We start from the raw sequence: 14,017 nt of genomic DNA, 5'->3' as shown, positions 1-14,017 counted from the left end.
AATAATAGCTACCTTCAGTAGCTATTACTTAAACAACTTTACAGATGAAGAAGCTGAGGCTAAAAGAGGGTGAGTAACTTGCCCAAGGCCACAAAGTTAGTTAAATGGCAGAACCAGGAATCAACGCCCGCCCTGATTCTGGAAGACATTTGGATCTATGGCTAGAATTCCAGAGATAAAGTAAGGCTGGATTTGGGAAGCACTGAGGGTCTTCATGACATAGCTTCAGAGATGTGCGCATCCATGGAGACTATGTAGAGTAGAATGAGAAAAGGGTCCCGTTCAGAACACTTAGGAGTCACTGACCTATGAGATAGGGTAGGAAGGCCTACCTGACAGCTTCTGCCCAAACTGATCTTCTTCTTAGGAGAGATTCTAGGTTGGAGAGAGTCAGGAGCTTCTAGGAGTCGTGCCTGGTCCTGTCCCAGCCATGGCGGACCGATCTCTCGGAATACCCCGGTACTCTCTATCCTAGGCTCCCCTACAGCGCAGCAAAGCACGAACCCGCGACCAATACCAAGTAGGAACTCAATAAATATGCCCAAAGTACTTGTGTTGGCAGAGCTGCTCACACCTCCTGGGGCCAGGGAATGTAGAGCTACCTCTTTAGACCCTCTAAAGTGGGGACACTGGCAGTAGCTGTGCAGAAGTCTAGGGGGGCTTCCAAGATGAGGACGTTCAGTCTCCTCCTAGATGTGGGGACCCAAGGCCTTTCCCCTTGGAAGAGGCGGGCAGAGGCAGATATGGACGGGCAGTCTCCTCACGCATGAGGGTCCAGAGGCCTTTCTCAGATGTTGGAAGTGCAGCTCTTCCAGGTGTTGAAGGTGCAAGAAATCCCTGCGAGTAGATGGGCCTGGTTCCCACCCCTTTCCCCAGAGGGATCAAGACCTCCTAGCCCCTCCGCTCTTATTCTCGCCCCCGCCCCACGCCTGCACCAGGGGCGATCCAGTCCCCACCCCAGCATGCGACCAATCGCCCGAGAGGCTGGCGCAGCTAGCCAATTGAATGACGGCAGCGGCGCGGAGATGGCTCCACCCGCCCACTGGCCGCGGGCCGCCGCCCGCCTCCCAGGAAGCGAGGTCCTCCGCTGTTTTTGCTGCCTGCCGAGCCCAGCCGAACGTAGTCGAACGTAGCCGAGCGCAGCCGAGCCTAGCCGAACACCGCGCCCCGGCCGCAGCCGCCGCCCGAACTCCGCGGAACGAGCTAGCGAGCAGCCGCGGCCGCGGAGGAGGCACCGCCCCAGGGGGAGGAGGTGCCGGCTCGCCGCAGACCGCCCGCGGCAGAGGCCGCCCCGATCGCGCGGCGGCGGGAGCGGCCGGCGGAGGCTGCGAGGCCGAGGGGGAGGGCCGGGGGAGGGGACATCGCCCCTGCCCGCCTCCTCCCGCCCCCCCCTCCCCCGCCCCGCGCCCGCAGGCTCCCGAGTCTCAGTCGGCGCCCAGCATTCCGCTGCCCCGGACCCTCCCTGCGGGCGCGCACCGGGCTCAACTCAGGTAAGGGGGCCCTCCCCCCATGGGCACGGGGGTCGAGAACCAGAGACAGAGGTAAAGAGACCCAGACCCACCTGGGGACATAGAGGCACAGCCGGGGAGAAAGAGACACAAAGAGACACACGAGACTCACAGAACTACAGAGACAGACCCCACGGAGAAGGGGAGAGAGACACGTCCACGGGGACAGAGTGACATACAGCAGGGCAAAAAAGAGAGACCGAGAGACACAAGAGACCCATACACACAGAGACCGATACAGAGATACACAGAGATAGACAGGGAGAGAAAAGACACACTCAGACACTCAGAGATGGGGACGCGCAGAGACAGATAGAAAGAGAGGCACACAGAAGCCAGCTGCCCAAACATAGAGGTGGGTATGCCAGGCAGAGGCACACATCTAGGCAAGGGAACGGAAAGATTAAGAGCCAGACACACAGACACACACAACTGACCTGGAGAGACAGTCTCACAGAGAGGCACACCTAGGTACACAGCCTTGGATACACAGACCCACACATGCGTGCCAGGGCCTCCACAAAGTTCCCTCTGTCTGAGCTGGCACCTCTGGAGGTCTCCTGGGCTGGCTGGCTGGAGTGCTGAGAAGGGGGAGGTGCCCAGGCCACACCAGCGCTGGTCACAGTCCCCATCCTCTAAGGCCTCGGGCTTCCTGGGTCTCATCCACTCATACAGTGCTTTTGAGAGCTGGAAGCTTGGTGGGCAGGGCCAGGCCATGCCCACCGATTCTCAGGAGAATGAGATACAGGATCTCTACTCCAGCTTCCCCACTGTGGCTGCACCCCCGTCCAGGTGCCCAGAGCCAGGCCTGAGGATGGGGGCGTTGCCTCTGTGGGGTACTTAGACCTGTTGGGACCCAGATTCCTCTGCTGGGGAAGCCAGAGATGTGGGAAAGGACTCTCCTCTAGACCCCTCTCTTCCTAGGCCTCACCCTACCCCTTCCTCACCACCCTTTCCTCTGCTCTCTACCTGCCACAGGCTCAGGACTGCAGGTGGATATCCACTGCCCAGGATTCACTGAGTGTGGACAGGACAGCGTCTTTGGAAGGCCAACTGTACTGGAGTTCTGCCTCGGCATGGGCCTTGCCATTCAGCCAGCCCCGTGGTCTGTGCTGGTCTGAGGGTGCTGCCTGTCATGGGGGCAGCCATATCCCAGGGGGCCCTCATTGCCATCGTCTGCAACGGCCTCGTAGGCTTCTTGCTGCTGCTGCTCTGGGTCATTCTCTGCTGGGCCTGCCATTCCCGCTCTGCGGACATCGACTCTCTCTCCGAATCCAGTCCCAACTCCAGCCCCGGCCCCTGTCCTGAGAAGGCTCCCCCGCCCCAGAAGCCCAGCCATGAAGGCAGCTACCTGCTGCAGCCCTGAAGGCCCCTCACCTCGCCTGGAGTCTGGGGCCTAAGTCTGCCCCACCCAGAGCCTGGAATCGGGATCCCAGGGTCTAGCCAGCCTGGAGTCCAGAACCCAGAGTCCAGCCTGTCTGGAGCTGGACCTAGCAGCCCAGAGTCAAGCCAGTCTGGCTCCACGAGGAGCTCTGGTGGCCCTTGGTAGACAGGCCTGGGGTGGGGATTCCTGAGTTGGTGCTAGGGCCAGGGCCATCTCGACTCTGCTCCATACCGAGGGCCAGGGACTGGGACCACCTCTCCCTAGGCCAGTTGCCTCCAGGCCTTTGAGGTTGGGGAAGCAAACTGGAATCCATGGCAATAACGGGAGGGCGTCCAGGCTGGGCCCCTCCTCAGGTCCTCCCACTGTTTGCTGGATAATAAATGGAACTATGGCTCTACCCTGAGATTTCCTCCTCTTCCTGAGGGCCCTGCGGTAGCAACATTAAAGGTGTAGGGTGAGCTTCCAGACGCAGGTTTATTTGTGCAAAGTAGGACAGGATAATGGTTGAGGGCCAAGTCCTGGGGTGAGGTGCTGGGATCAGGGCCAGTGTAGAGTGCTGATGGTAGATGCTGGGACCTGGTTAGGGGTGGGGTCACATACCGAGTACTAAGGCTGGGCTTGGGTGCAGGGTCAGGGGTTACAAGTAACAGGTTCAGAAAAATGGGACAGGGACTGAGGCCAGGCCCTCAGGTCTTGGTTTTCACTTCCCTCACCAGGTTCAGCAGTTTATCCAATTTTGCGATCTCCACAGCTGGACCCTTCTGTACCTCCTGTCCCTTCTTTTCCTGTGGAGGGTGGAAGTACACGGTGGGTGGGAGGAATGGTGAGGGATGGGTCACCTTTCTCTGGGTCCCAGCTCTGCCTCCTCTGCCCAGCCTGCCCCAGCTTTGTACCGCCCCTCTCTTGGCCAGTTGGATTCTGGATCCCTGCCTGTCCCAACTCAGGAGACCTGAGCCCAGCTGGGGCCTCTGAGAAGCATCCAGTCTAGCTCTGAATCTCAGATCAACAGTCTTGATGCTGGGAGGAGTGGCAGAAGGTGTCTACCCACTAACCTCAGAGGAACTAGCCTTTCAGGCTAGGAGAGCTATAGCTCTGGGGAGAGGTAAGACCTTTTGAGGTTGGGACCACCCGTCCCACAGGAGGGGTCCTGGCTGAGTCCTAACGAGGAGCTAAGAGGTATGTGTTTGCAGAGGGAGACAGGTGTGGACCAAGCCACAGGTACCCTCACCTTGTACCAAAACTTTAAGGTCAGTTGGGAGTGGGTGACATTTGGGGCCAGGCCTGCTGTTTCAGACATACCCAGGGTGGAGGAGGGTGTCAAGAGACCCAGAAGGGCAGATGAAATATCCCATGTGTTTCCAGTTGTCTCAAGCTAGGACTGTCCCTCAAAAGAGAAGAACCTAAATGTATGAGCCCTCATCCCAGCCTACAGGGCACTCTAATGCCCTGAGAAAAAGAGCATTGGGACACTGGGGTATGTGTCATTCACAGGTCCCAAGAGCTCCATGGCAGACCAGCACCAGTCCCATCCTCCCTTATGTCCAGGCAGCAGGGTATGGGCTAGGCTGCGGCAGCTACCATTTCCTGCCTTCCCTCTGCTCCAGATCCACCCCCCTCTCCCGCCCTCTCAGCCACCTGTGCCCACTGCTCACTGGCACCTGCTCCAGCCTTGCCTGCTGAGGGCCCAGCCTGGGTCTGGCCTGGGTTGTGAGGAGAGGAGAGTGCATGGCCAGCAGGCCCCTTCCTGGCCCCATCCCGCTGCTGACACCATGCAGAGCTCAGATTTCCTCCCGGTGTGACCACTGCACCTGCTCCAAAATCTGTCTCCCTCTCCCCTCGTGGCCTAGTGCCTTTGCCACTACCCAAATCACCTCTACACTCTCTAGGCAGAGGACAAAGATGCCTTTTCCTTTAACTATTCTCCCTTCCAAATCAAGTCACTGTTCTCTTTTTGGCCTCACCCCACCCCCTGGGAGTTAGTGGGACCTGGCTTATAGTTCCAGCTTTGTCGTTAACTCCCTCTATGACTTTGGGCAAGGCCCTTGCCTTTGTAGGCTCAGTTTCCCATCTACACTGTAGTGAGGGAAAGATAGTCTTTGACCTTTGACAAGCTGTGCTCTGACACCAATTAGAGGAAGCTTCCTGGGTCAGGAAGTTGGGCCTCTGTGACTAGACCCCTCCTGGAAAGGGCAGGGAGATGGCAGCCCAAAGAGGAGGGGCAGTAGGGATGCCTGAGGACTTCCTTTGGCACAAATCACTTGGCTACGGATAAGATCAGATGACAATTGCCTGGAAACCTCCAATCCACCAAAGCACTGGCCCCCAACTATTGCCCACTCAGGTCCTCTGCTCTCCAGGTACCCATAGCCTTAGGTCTTCAGAGATAAAGGTCCTCGATACACAGAGCCCAGCTCTCTTAGCTATGGCTGATCTTTGCTCTGAGAGGAGTTGGGACCGTGGGACATCCTTGCCTCCCTGTGTCAGAGTGGGCAGGGCAGGCCCCACCCAGATCTGCCACACTCCAGGTGTGATGGGTGTACCCTTGCCCCTCCCACTGGGCTGTCGGCCTCTGCCGGCTCAAACTTGGGTCTCTCTCCTCACTAAATTAAGAGCAGATTTTATCTGTTCCACAAATTGTGCTGTCTCCTTCCCCCTCCTTGAAACCAACTAGCTGGGCTCAGCAAAGAACTTCAGACCATGCCTGACCCCCGCTATTCCTCCCGCCCCCCCATACCCCACCCCAGCCCACCACAGCCTCTAGGCCACAGCTGCAGGCGCTTAGCAGCCTTCCAACTATTTATAGCCAAGTCCACCCCCTCCCCCAGCTGGCTACAATTGCAGGCGCATCCAAACTCCCAGACCTCCTCTCCTGGTCACCGTATGGAAGAGACCAGGCAGGTACCAGAGGGCTGCGGCAGTGACCCCTGCTTTGGTAAGGTTATAGGGGAACAGGTAGCAGTGGTTGAAAGAGACAGGGCCCTGCCCTTCCCTCAAACGGCAAATAAGTGCCTCATACTGCAACCAAGAGGTGTATAGTCATCAGGGCAACTTGGCCCAGCCCTGGCCCAGCTCTGATCCTGGCCCAGAACGTGGCAGAAAGCAAATTCCATATTTTCTCTTAGCACTCAAATGGGTAAGACTGGGCTCTGGATTTGAAGGCTTGGATGCTTGGGTCTGAGATCTAGACTTTGAGGCCCTGGCTCTGGGCTCCATAGCTTGTTTTCAGGGCCTTAGGCTCTGGGCAGGGTCTCCAGATCAGTACAAATCCCAGAAAGGAACCATAGCTGATAAGGCTGCCTAGATGCTGACCTAGTTACCCCTTTTCCTTTTCACATTCTTCCCTGTGTGGACCCACAGCTCCCAGCTCAGGGGCCACTGGGGCTGAGGCCCTGTGTAAGCCCAGCCAATGGAGCAGTGACTAAGCCCCAAGTCCCCTTCTTGGGTAACCTGATCTACACCAAATAAGCCAATGATGTCTATGTGCTTCTCCAGGCTTTGGACTCATGTAGACGCCTCCTTACCAGGATGCCTCCACCTGGAAGCTCCACAGGTAACTGATCTCTTTGTCTCTCTACAAACCTGCATCTCCCGTGCTCCATATTTGGGCAATGACATCACCCTGACCCTGGGTTTTCCAGGCCAGAAAGCTGGGGACCACCCCCTGGCTCCTCCCCTTTCTCTCAACCCCCACCATCTTGGAGACTTGACTTCTCACAGCAGCCCAAACTACCCAAGCCTGTACCTTCGGCATCTTGCGCAAGTTGGGTGAGAGCTTGAGGCAGATGACGTGCCCACGGTCATCACCCACAATGATGATGGGATGGATAGGATTGAACTGCACGTGGGTGATCTTGTTCTTCTTTTTGGCCACCACGGGCTGGCTGCAGATGGCCTCATACTTGTTGATAGACAAGTCAAACACATGGGTCTGTGGAGAGATTGGTGTCGGCACACTCAAGGATAACAGGGCCCCTGTCCTACACCTCAGAAAAACCAGCACTTGGGCTTTCTGAGGAAACACAACAGAAGCATAGCATGCTGGAGCTGGAGGCAGTGGGAGAGGGGATTTGTGTCTCTGATCATGTCTTTCCTGTGGTTGAGGGAATGAATGAAGAATGGGAGAAAATTTAAGTCTATGCAGAATTAACAATAATAGCATCTGCCATTTACTCAACACTTACTATGTACTAGACTCTGGGCAAGCATGTTATGCAGTTGTACCACCCAGTAATCATCACAGACATTCTGTAAGGAAGGTTCTATTATCATCCCTAGTTATAAATGAGGAGATAGAGGCTCTTAAAGGTAACTTGCCAGTGAGTGGTAGAGGCAGGCTTTATACCAGTTAATAATATACGCAAGGCCCTCTGACAAATGTTTCATCTTATTTTTACCATTCCCTGAGTCCAAACCATTAGTAACTCTTGCCTGGACAACTGTGGCAGTGTCCTGACTGGTTTCTCTGCTTTCACTCTTGCCCCTTTACCATCCAGCCTCCATGCAGCCACGAGAACTTAGCTTTAAATGATCTAAAATGCTCCAGTAGTTTCCCTTGACAGTATATATAAAATCCAGATTCCTTACTCCAGATTTCTCCACTCTCTACTCTTATTCCTGCGTTCTCCCCTTTGCTTCCTAGACCCAGCCACACTTGCCTGTGGGTCCCTGAAACCCCTTCAAGCTCATTCTCACCTCAGGGCATTTGCACTAGCTCTTCCCCCTGTCGGGAATGCCTCTCCCCATCTTCGCCTGGCTAGATCTTGTCGTTTGAAGCTCTCAGCTTGAATGTCACCTCTTGAAGAAGCTCTCCTTGAACACTCTAAGAAGCTGCCCTGTCCTTTCTTTTTACATCACTCCTTTTCTCTCTTAAAAAATATAATAGCTTTATTGAGATATAATTCACATACAAAAACATTTACCCACTTAAAGTATACAATTCTCGGTTTTGGTATACTCACAGTTATGCAGCCATCACCACAGCCAGTTTTAGAGCATTTTCATCACCCCAAAAGAACCCTCGTACCATTAACAGTCACTTCCTGGGTTCTCCCATACCCCCAGCTCTAAGCGACCACAAATCTACTCTGTGTCTCTGTAGTTTTCCCGATTCTAGACTGATATAAATGGAATCACACAGTGTGTGGTCTTCTGTGACCGACTTCTTATGCTAGCATGTTTTCAAGTTCAGCAATGTTATAGCATGTACCTGATACTTCATTCCCTATTATTCTTGATAGTGACCCTTTTAGCTATACCATATTTTGTTTATCCATTCATCAGTTGATGGACATTTGGGTCGTTCAGCTTCTTGGCTATTAGGAATAATGCTGCTATGAACACTGTGTCCACACATATTCCTCTGTTCATCTCTGCCTAGCACTTAATGCTAATTTTGTGGTTGCTTTGTGTCCCTTTCCCTTCACAGAATGTGAGCTCTAGAACTGCAGGGACTGGAAGCACCAGGCCCTGCCCTGGCGCTGGGCACCATAGTCGGTCCTTAGTAAATATCTGGTTGCAAATAGGTGACTGAGGGGCTTCCTCTTCGGTTATATCAAAGGCCATAAGGAAAAATGGATTTGCATCCAAGAATTTCATTAAAAAACATTTGTTTCTGAGTTTTTACCAATTCTCCGTGTTGCACAGACCCCTCCCATCTTCCTTCCTTAGACCCTACTTGTATATTCCCAGGGATGGGGAACTTGTTACCTTTTAGACATTATTTCAATCCCAGATAAACTCGGGTTCGGAAACTTTTCCTTACATCAGGCTTGCCCCAGCCATCCTGTAGCTCCCTCCTCAGGGCCATCAGAGAAGATAACTGCTCCTCACGGCATCTTCTCCCCCAGAGGGTTCTGTCCTTCAGGATGAACAGCCCCATTCTCTCTGCAAGGCCTCATGGGATGAATGATTCCTCTTTTGACAGGGCCCTGGCTGGGCTACTCCCTGAGAATACAGAGTCCTTATGTCTCACCTTCCCCTACCTGATCAGGGCACTGCACGGGCTCTCCAGGAGGGAGACTCTGAGATAGTCATCTTTTCTCTAGTAGAGGCTCAGAAGGGGACACTCACCTTCCCATCAGTGGTGACTGCTGCAAACACAGTAGAAGAGTACGGCGCCCAGGCCACATCGCCCACAGCTGAATTTAGATCGTAGATGAACATCGGGGTCCTGCAGGGGTGGAGGAGTGGGCAGTTCATCACGCAGAGGCCTCACAGTGCTAGAGCCCCACAGGCCCCAGCCCACAGTGGGCTGTGAGGAAGGGCATGTCTCTCTCACTTGATGGTGTGGTCCCAGATCTTCACAGTCCAGTCGGAGCTGCAGGACATGAAGACCTTGGCATGGTATGGGTTCCAGGACACAGCATCCACTGCCATGTTGTGGGCATCATAGGTATCGAGGAACTTGCTGGAGTAGGACTTAGAGCACTGGGGCAACAGTGAGGGTGGTGGGAGCATCAGGGATCAGGAATGAGAGAGAGGTCAGCAGCTACCACTTCCCTGGGGGCCCCGAGAGTCAGAACCTAAGACTCCTGTCCCCACATCACTGTCACTGCTGAGCTGGGCCCAAGCTGCTGGCCGTTCTTCTCTGTGCCCTCAACATGGCCAGAGAGAAAGGAGGGGCTTACTGGGCTAGGGTGTTTTCCTGGAGGGGGAGAGATAGTGCTGTAGTCTCCCCAGAGGATTCCAGTCCAAGCAGGAGTCCAGGCAGAGCAGGTCCAGGCAGGGGCTGGGGGTGGGCAGGGGGAGGGGAGGTGTGTGGCCTAGCCTGTGTCCAGGCCAAAGCCTAGGGGCAGAGCCCTGGGGCCACTCACAGCCCACAGATCAAATCCTTGAAGTAGTAATAAACATCTCACCTTGCCCAGGTTAGAGTAGGTACAGAGCCAGGAGCAAGTCCCAATCTCATGATTTCCCGTTGGGTTTCTTGCCTGCCCAGCATGCCCCTCCCTCTCCCTCCAAGAGACAGTGTGACTGACTAGTGACATGCCCCTCCTGCCTCTCCCACAGCTGCCATTGGGATGGGTGTAGAGGGGGTTGGGGACCTCTTTTGCATTCAGACCAGCTCCTGCTGGGCCTCAGGGGCTCCTGGGAGGCTGCCTGTAATTAACATTCTGAGTCTTTGAGCACAAGAAAAGCTTGCAGCAAGCTATTTCTGGATGGATGGAGGTTCAGAAGGACGTTCACCTACTAACACTGAGGCCTTGCAGAAACTGGCCATGAAGTTCCATCCTACTGGCTGGAACACATCCAGGATTCAGAGAGAAATTTCTCTGTTACCCAGCCTTCAGAGCTCGCTGAAGTTCAGATCTCCTCCAGGAAGTCTTCTCGAAATGTTCCAACTCCCCCCACCCCCAACTCCCCTGTCTTCTTCTTCTACTCCTAGGAAGAGAGGGAAGGCCCAGAGGGGGCTAAAGTCAACCTCTAGATTTTCATCCCCTTTTCTGCAGTCATCCCATCTTCCTGCCACCCAAGCAAGTCAAGACTACATTAACTTCTCCCAAGAAGCTTTCTAGAATTGACTAACCCTATCAGAATAGGGTCTGTTGAGAAGGATCGAGTCCCATGGTTCTTGGGTCTAAGCAGCCCTGGAAGAAGCTTGCAGGGGGCAGAACTGCCTCACCTTGTAGATTTTTCCCTCCTCTGTGCCCACTAGGAACATGTAGTCAATCTCTTTGTGGAAGTCAAAGGCGGTGCCACAGCCTTGGGAGAAGAGGTAGAGTGACTTTAGCCGAGTTCTGGGAGGGAGGCTCCCAGTGACAGCCTGAGCCCCAGCTCCTACACGGGCTGGGGCCAGGCAGCCAAACAGAAACGGGCCGTCAGGCCTGCTGCCTGTCTCAGGCAGTTGGGACTCTACAAACGGCCAAGGCTTCTGCAGACAGGAATGGGGCCTGGGTAAACAAGGCAGGGATTGATTTAAACAGGGTCAGGGTCAGGGTAAACAGGGATAGGGTCTGCAAACAGGGACATGGTCTGTGCAAACAGGGATATACTCTGCATAAACAGGGTAGGAATTGAGTAAACAGGGACAGGATCTGGGTAAATAGGGGCCTGATCTGCATAAACAGGAATGGATCTGTATCACAGCACCTGATCTGCATAAACAGAAACAAGGGTCTGCAAACAGGGATGGGATCTGCACAAATCCGGAGGGTCTGCGAATGGCCAAGCCCTGGGACAGGGAGGGCAGGGCCAGGCTCCAGTGGGGGAGGGAGTGGTTGCTCTAAGGGAGGGCCACCATCTCTGACCCTTGTGGGGCCTGAGTGGTCAGGCCTGGATGTGAATGGGCTGGGGTTCCTACCCACTGTGTGTAGCTGCAACCCGTTGAGGCCATCTGTGGTGTTGCCCTCCGCCTTCAGCTTGATGACATCCGTGTGAACCAGCTCACTCTGCCGTCAGAAGGGATAAGGGAGGGTCCTTGGGTGGGCAACCTTTGCCATTTTGATCCCCCCCACTCCCCTTCTCCACCCTTTCTGACCCTTTCTGGGAAACAGGTACCTTCAAGAGGGTCCAAGACACAATCCTGCCGTCAGATGACACAGAGAAGAAGTTGAGGTTGTTGTCCATGTCATCCTTCTGCCACTTGACCTGAAACGTCCCAACCTGTGAGCTGCGGGACCCTACCAGGACTTTGACTTAGGGCTGGGAGCTGAGCAGGGCTCCCTCGAGAATCCGTGGGAGCTTCAGAAGCAGGTTCTGGGAGCCCATTTCCCAGAGTCCCACAGTTGGTCCTCCCTATCTCCTTCCACCCATCTCTATGTCTCTCACCCCTCTCTCCCTGACCATCCTGGGGCAACTGTGCCAACTCGGGGCACCGCCCTAATCCACGGGTTTGGCAGTGGAGGTGCCAAATTCCTCCCTGGGTTGGGTTCCAGGAGCCAGTTGCAGAGGGAAGGGGGCGTCTCTGGGCTCATCCTCCTCATGGACAGGCCTGGAAAGAACAGGGTCCATCAACCAGTTTCCTCACTTGTAAAACAGGAACTGTAGTAGCACAGGTGTGTTGTAAGTGTTAAAGGAGAGACACTGAACAGGAGGCCCTGATGTGAGAACACTGCAACTGGTAAAGGTACAGTAAATGTCAGCGAATTTCCTCCTTATTCCCCTCACCCCAGGACGTGGGAGGGCTGAGGTTCTGCAGGGGCTTTCCCCTGTTTGCTTCGGGGGTGCCCTCTTCTTCCAGGTTGGCCTTTCTCTAGGCATTCTCTCTGGCTTCCGCCTTCACTTCACCACCAGCTCCTGCTCCCAGAAGCTTGCTCCCAAATCTCAGCTTTGAGCTGCCTTTCTCCATCTGCTGCTCGGGGTTAATAATCGTGCCCCACCCATCTTCTCCGGGCTGGAGGCAAACATATGGGAAAGTGTTTTGGAGACAGAGCTGTTGTCTTCTGAAGATGACACGCTTGAGGCTCAAGTTTCTGTTGCCAGATGTGGAGGCCTGGCCAAGTCCTGTCCCAGAGAGCTGGGGTGGGGCTGGGTGCCCAGAGCTTTCCACTCTTCAGCTCCTTCCCGACCTCCCATGCCGGGACGCTGTCCCTTCCCCCTGTCACAAGTAGGGGCCCGGTGAGGGAGGACAGAACCCACTGCCGCTGCATGTGACCACAGCTGCCACCATGGCTGTTGAGGGGTGTGGCTGGGGGAGAGGAGATGGCCTGTCCCCAGCCAACCCCCCCCCAGCCTGGCTGATCAGAGCTACAGAAGGGCGGGCCCAGTCCTGCCTGGGCCTGTCGAGGCAGCTGGCTCTTTTTTTCACTGGGGGGCCCAGAATACCACAGAGCCTCTGAGGTATAAGTCAGAGCCAGCTCTTACACTGGGACCACTTCTCCTTCTATGTAAAGATAGTCTCTTTAAAGAGGGGAGGAGATGGGGGTGTCAAAGGCCAGGCTGTAAGAGGCGCTAGGGAGCTACAAAGGGAAGTGTTTAATGAGCAGCCGAGGGCAGGCATGGAAATTGTAGTTCACACCCCACTTAGCAGCCTGATGCCCAATGGGGGTTGCTGCGTGTTTTTGCAAGTGAGCGAGTGTGTGTGTGTGTGTGTGTGTGTGTGTGTGTGTACAAGTCACACATGAGTTCCAGGGGTGGAGGTGGGAGGGTAGGAATAAAGGGGGGTGGGGAGGTGGTAAGTGGGTTTCAGAGAATGAATGAATGAATGCCCAGGAAGTAGGCGGTAAGGAGCAGATGGAGCCTGCTTGATTGATTCCTTCTCTTCTGCCTTATCTGATTGGGGCAGACCTGCTTGCCCCCAGTCTCTGCTCATCTATCCTTGCCTGCTCCCTTCCCCAGTATAGCACCGAACATACACACACCCCCACAGAGTGTTGCTGGTTGAGGCTTCACGGTGGGGCTTGAACAGGGCTGGGCTACCCCGATGGGCTCCCTCAGCAGTAGCCTGGGCCATGGGCTAGGAACCTAGTCCCCTTTGATTAGACAGTTCTCTCCCTGGCTCCAAAACCTTCCATGGCTCCCAGCTGCCAACAGAACAAAGTCCTTCTGCCTCGGCCTGGCATTTAAGATCCAACATAACCTCTCCGGGCTCCCCCAAGACACAGTCCCTTAAGAAGGACCTAGACTCTGATGTCTCTGAGTAGGTTTACCAGCTTAGCTTTCCTCTAAGCTCCAGGCTTACACAGGCCACTGTCTGCAGGACACCTCCTCTGGCTTCTTTTAATTGTAGGTGTTCCTCTGGCTTCTTGTATTAATTTCTGGCCAAATCTGCTGCTCCTTGTCATTCCCACTTCCCTGGGGCCTCTCCTGGGTGGAGTCCCAAGGAGCAGCAGCAATTCTTCCCCTTTCTCATATCCATCTAGTTTCCTTCTATTGATTTTACTGCCTCAGAGCGCTCACCATACCTTCTTATTTCTATCTCCACTGTCCCTGCTGTAGCTTAGGCTTCAAAGTTTCTCCTGCTGCCGTGAGAGGACATCGCTTAAGACACACACGTGACTGTGTTACTTCTCTGCGCCAAACTCTCTGATGGTCCGGCAGCCATTTTCAAACCACGCTGGAGGGAGTTCTTAGGAAGCTTATGAAAGTACCTTTGAGGACAGAGGGAGTGACAACAGGGAACCCTCAAGCAAGCAGGACCCTGATTCACCAGAGCAGCCCCATTCCCACCTCTGAGGTATTGGGTTTCTGT

The 14,017-nt window shown here is 54.7% G+C and overlaps 2 protein-coding genes across 2 annotated transcripts in view; one reads left to right on the top strand and one right to left on the bottom strand.

Moving 5' to 3' along the window:
- Nucleotides 1-1,249: 1,249 nt before the first annotated feature.
- On the top strand, nucleotides 1,250-3,283 carry LOC111146339 (energy homeostasis associated). The gene is made up of 2 exons (XM_022501854.1): nucleotides 1,250-1,490; nucleotides 2,487-3,283. Exon 2 carries the CDS (start codon nucleotides 2,644-2,646, stop codon nucleotides 2,872-2,874), a length of 231 nt encoding a protein of 76 aa, XP_022357562.1. The 5' UTR covers nucleotides 1,250-1,490; nucleotides 2,487-2,643; the 3' UTR covers nucleotides 2,875-3,283.
- Nucleotides 3,284-3,345: 62 nt separating this feature from the next.
- LOC111145979 (dynein axonemal intermediate chain 1) overlaps nucleotides 3,346-14,017 on the bottom strand; it is a 59,027-nt gene continuing 48,355 nt past the window's right edge. The window contains exons 14-20 of the mRNA XM_022501329.1: nucleotides 11,386-11,475; nucleotides 11,189-11,276; nucleotides 10,511-10,590; nucleotides 9,170-9,318; nucleotides 8,962-9,061; nucleotides 6,635-6,820; nucleotides 3,346-3,677 (exon numbers count right to left, since the gene is read on the bottom strand). Of these exons, the coding sequence (XP_022357037.1) occupies nucleotides 3,579-3,677; nucleotides 6,635-6,820; nucleotides 8,962-9,061; nucleotides 9,170-9,318; nucleotides 10,511-10,590; nucleotides 11,189-11,276; nucleotides 11,386-11,475 (792 nt within the window). The 3' untranslated portion in view covers nucleotides 3,346-3,578. The remainder of the gene's footprint in view (nucleotides 3,678-6,634; nucleotides 6,821-8,961; nucleotides 9,062-9,169; nucleotides 9,319-10,510; nucleotides 10,591-11,188; nucleotides 11,277-11,385; nucleotides 11,476-14,017) is intronic.

Source organism: Enhydra lutris, unplaced genomic scaffold (assembly GCF_002288905.1).
Source record: "Enhydra lutris kenyoni isolate GAN:26980312 unplaced genomic scaffold, ASM228890v2 scaffoldscaffold13, whole genome shotgun sequence".
Classification (NCBI taxonomy): domain Eukaryota; kingdom Metazoa; phylum Chordata; class Mammalia; order Carnivora; family Mustelidae; genus Enhydra; species Enhydra lutris.
The sequence above is the reverse complement of the archived record's forward strand: the minus strand, read 5'-3'. Positions and strand labels throughout refer to the sequence as shown.

Bases quoted from the DNA above. Each gene is read 5' to 3' on its own strand.
- LOC111146339 (XM_022501854.1), top strand. From the start codon at position 2,644: ATGGGGGCAGCCATATCCCAGGGGGCCCTCATTGCCATCGTCTGCAAC.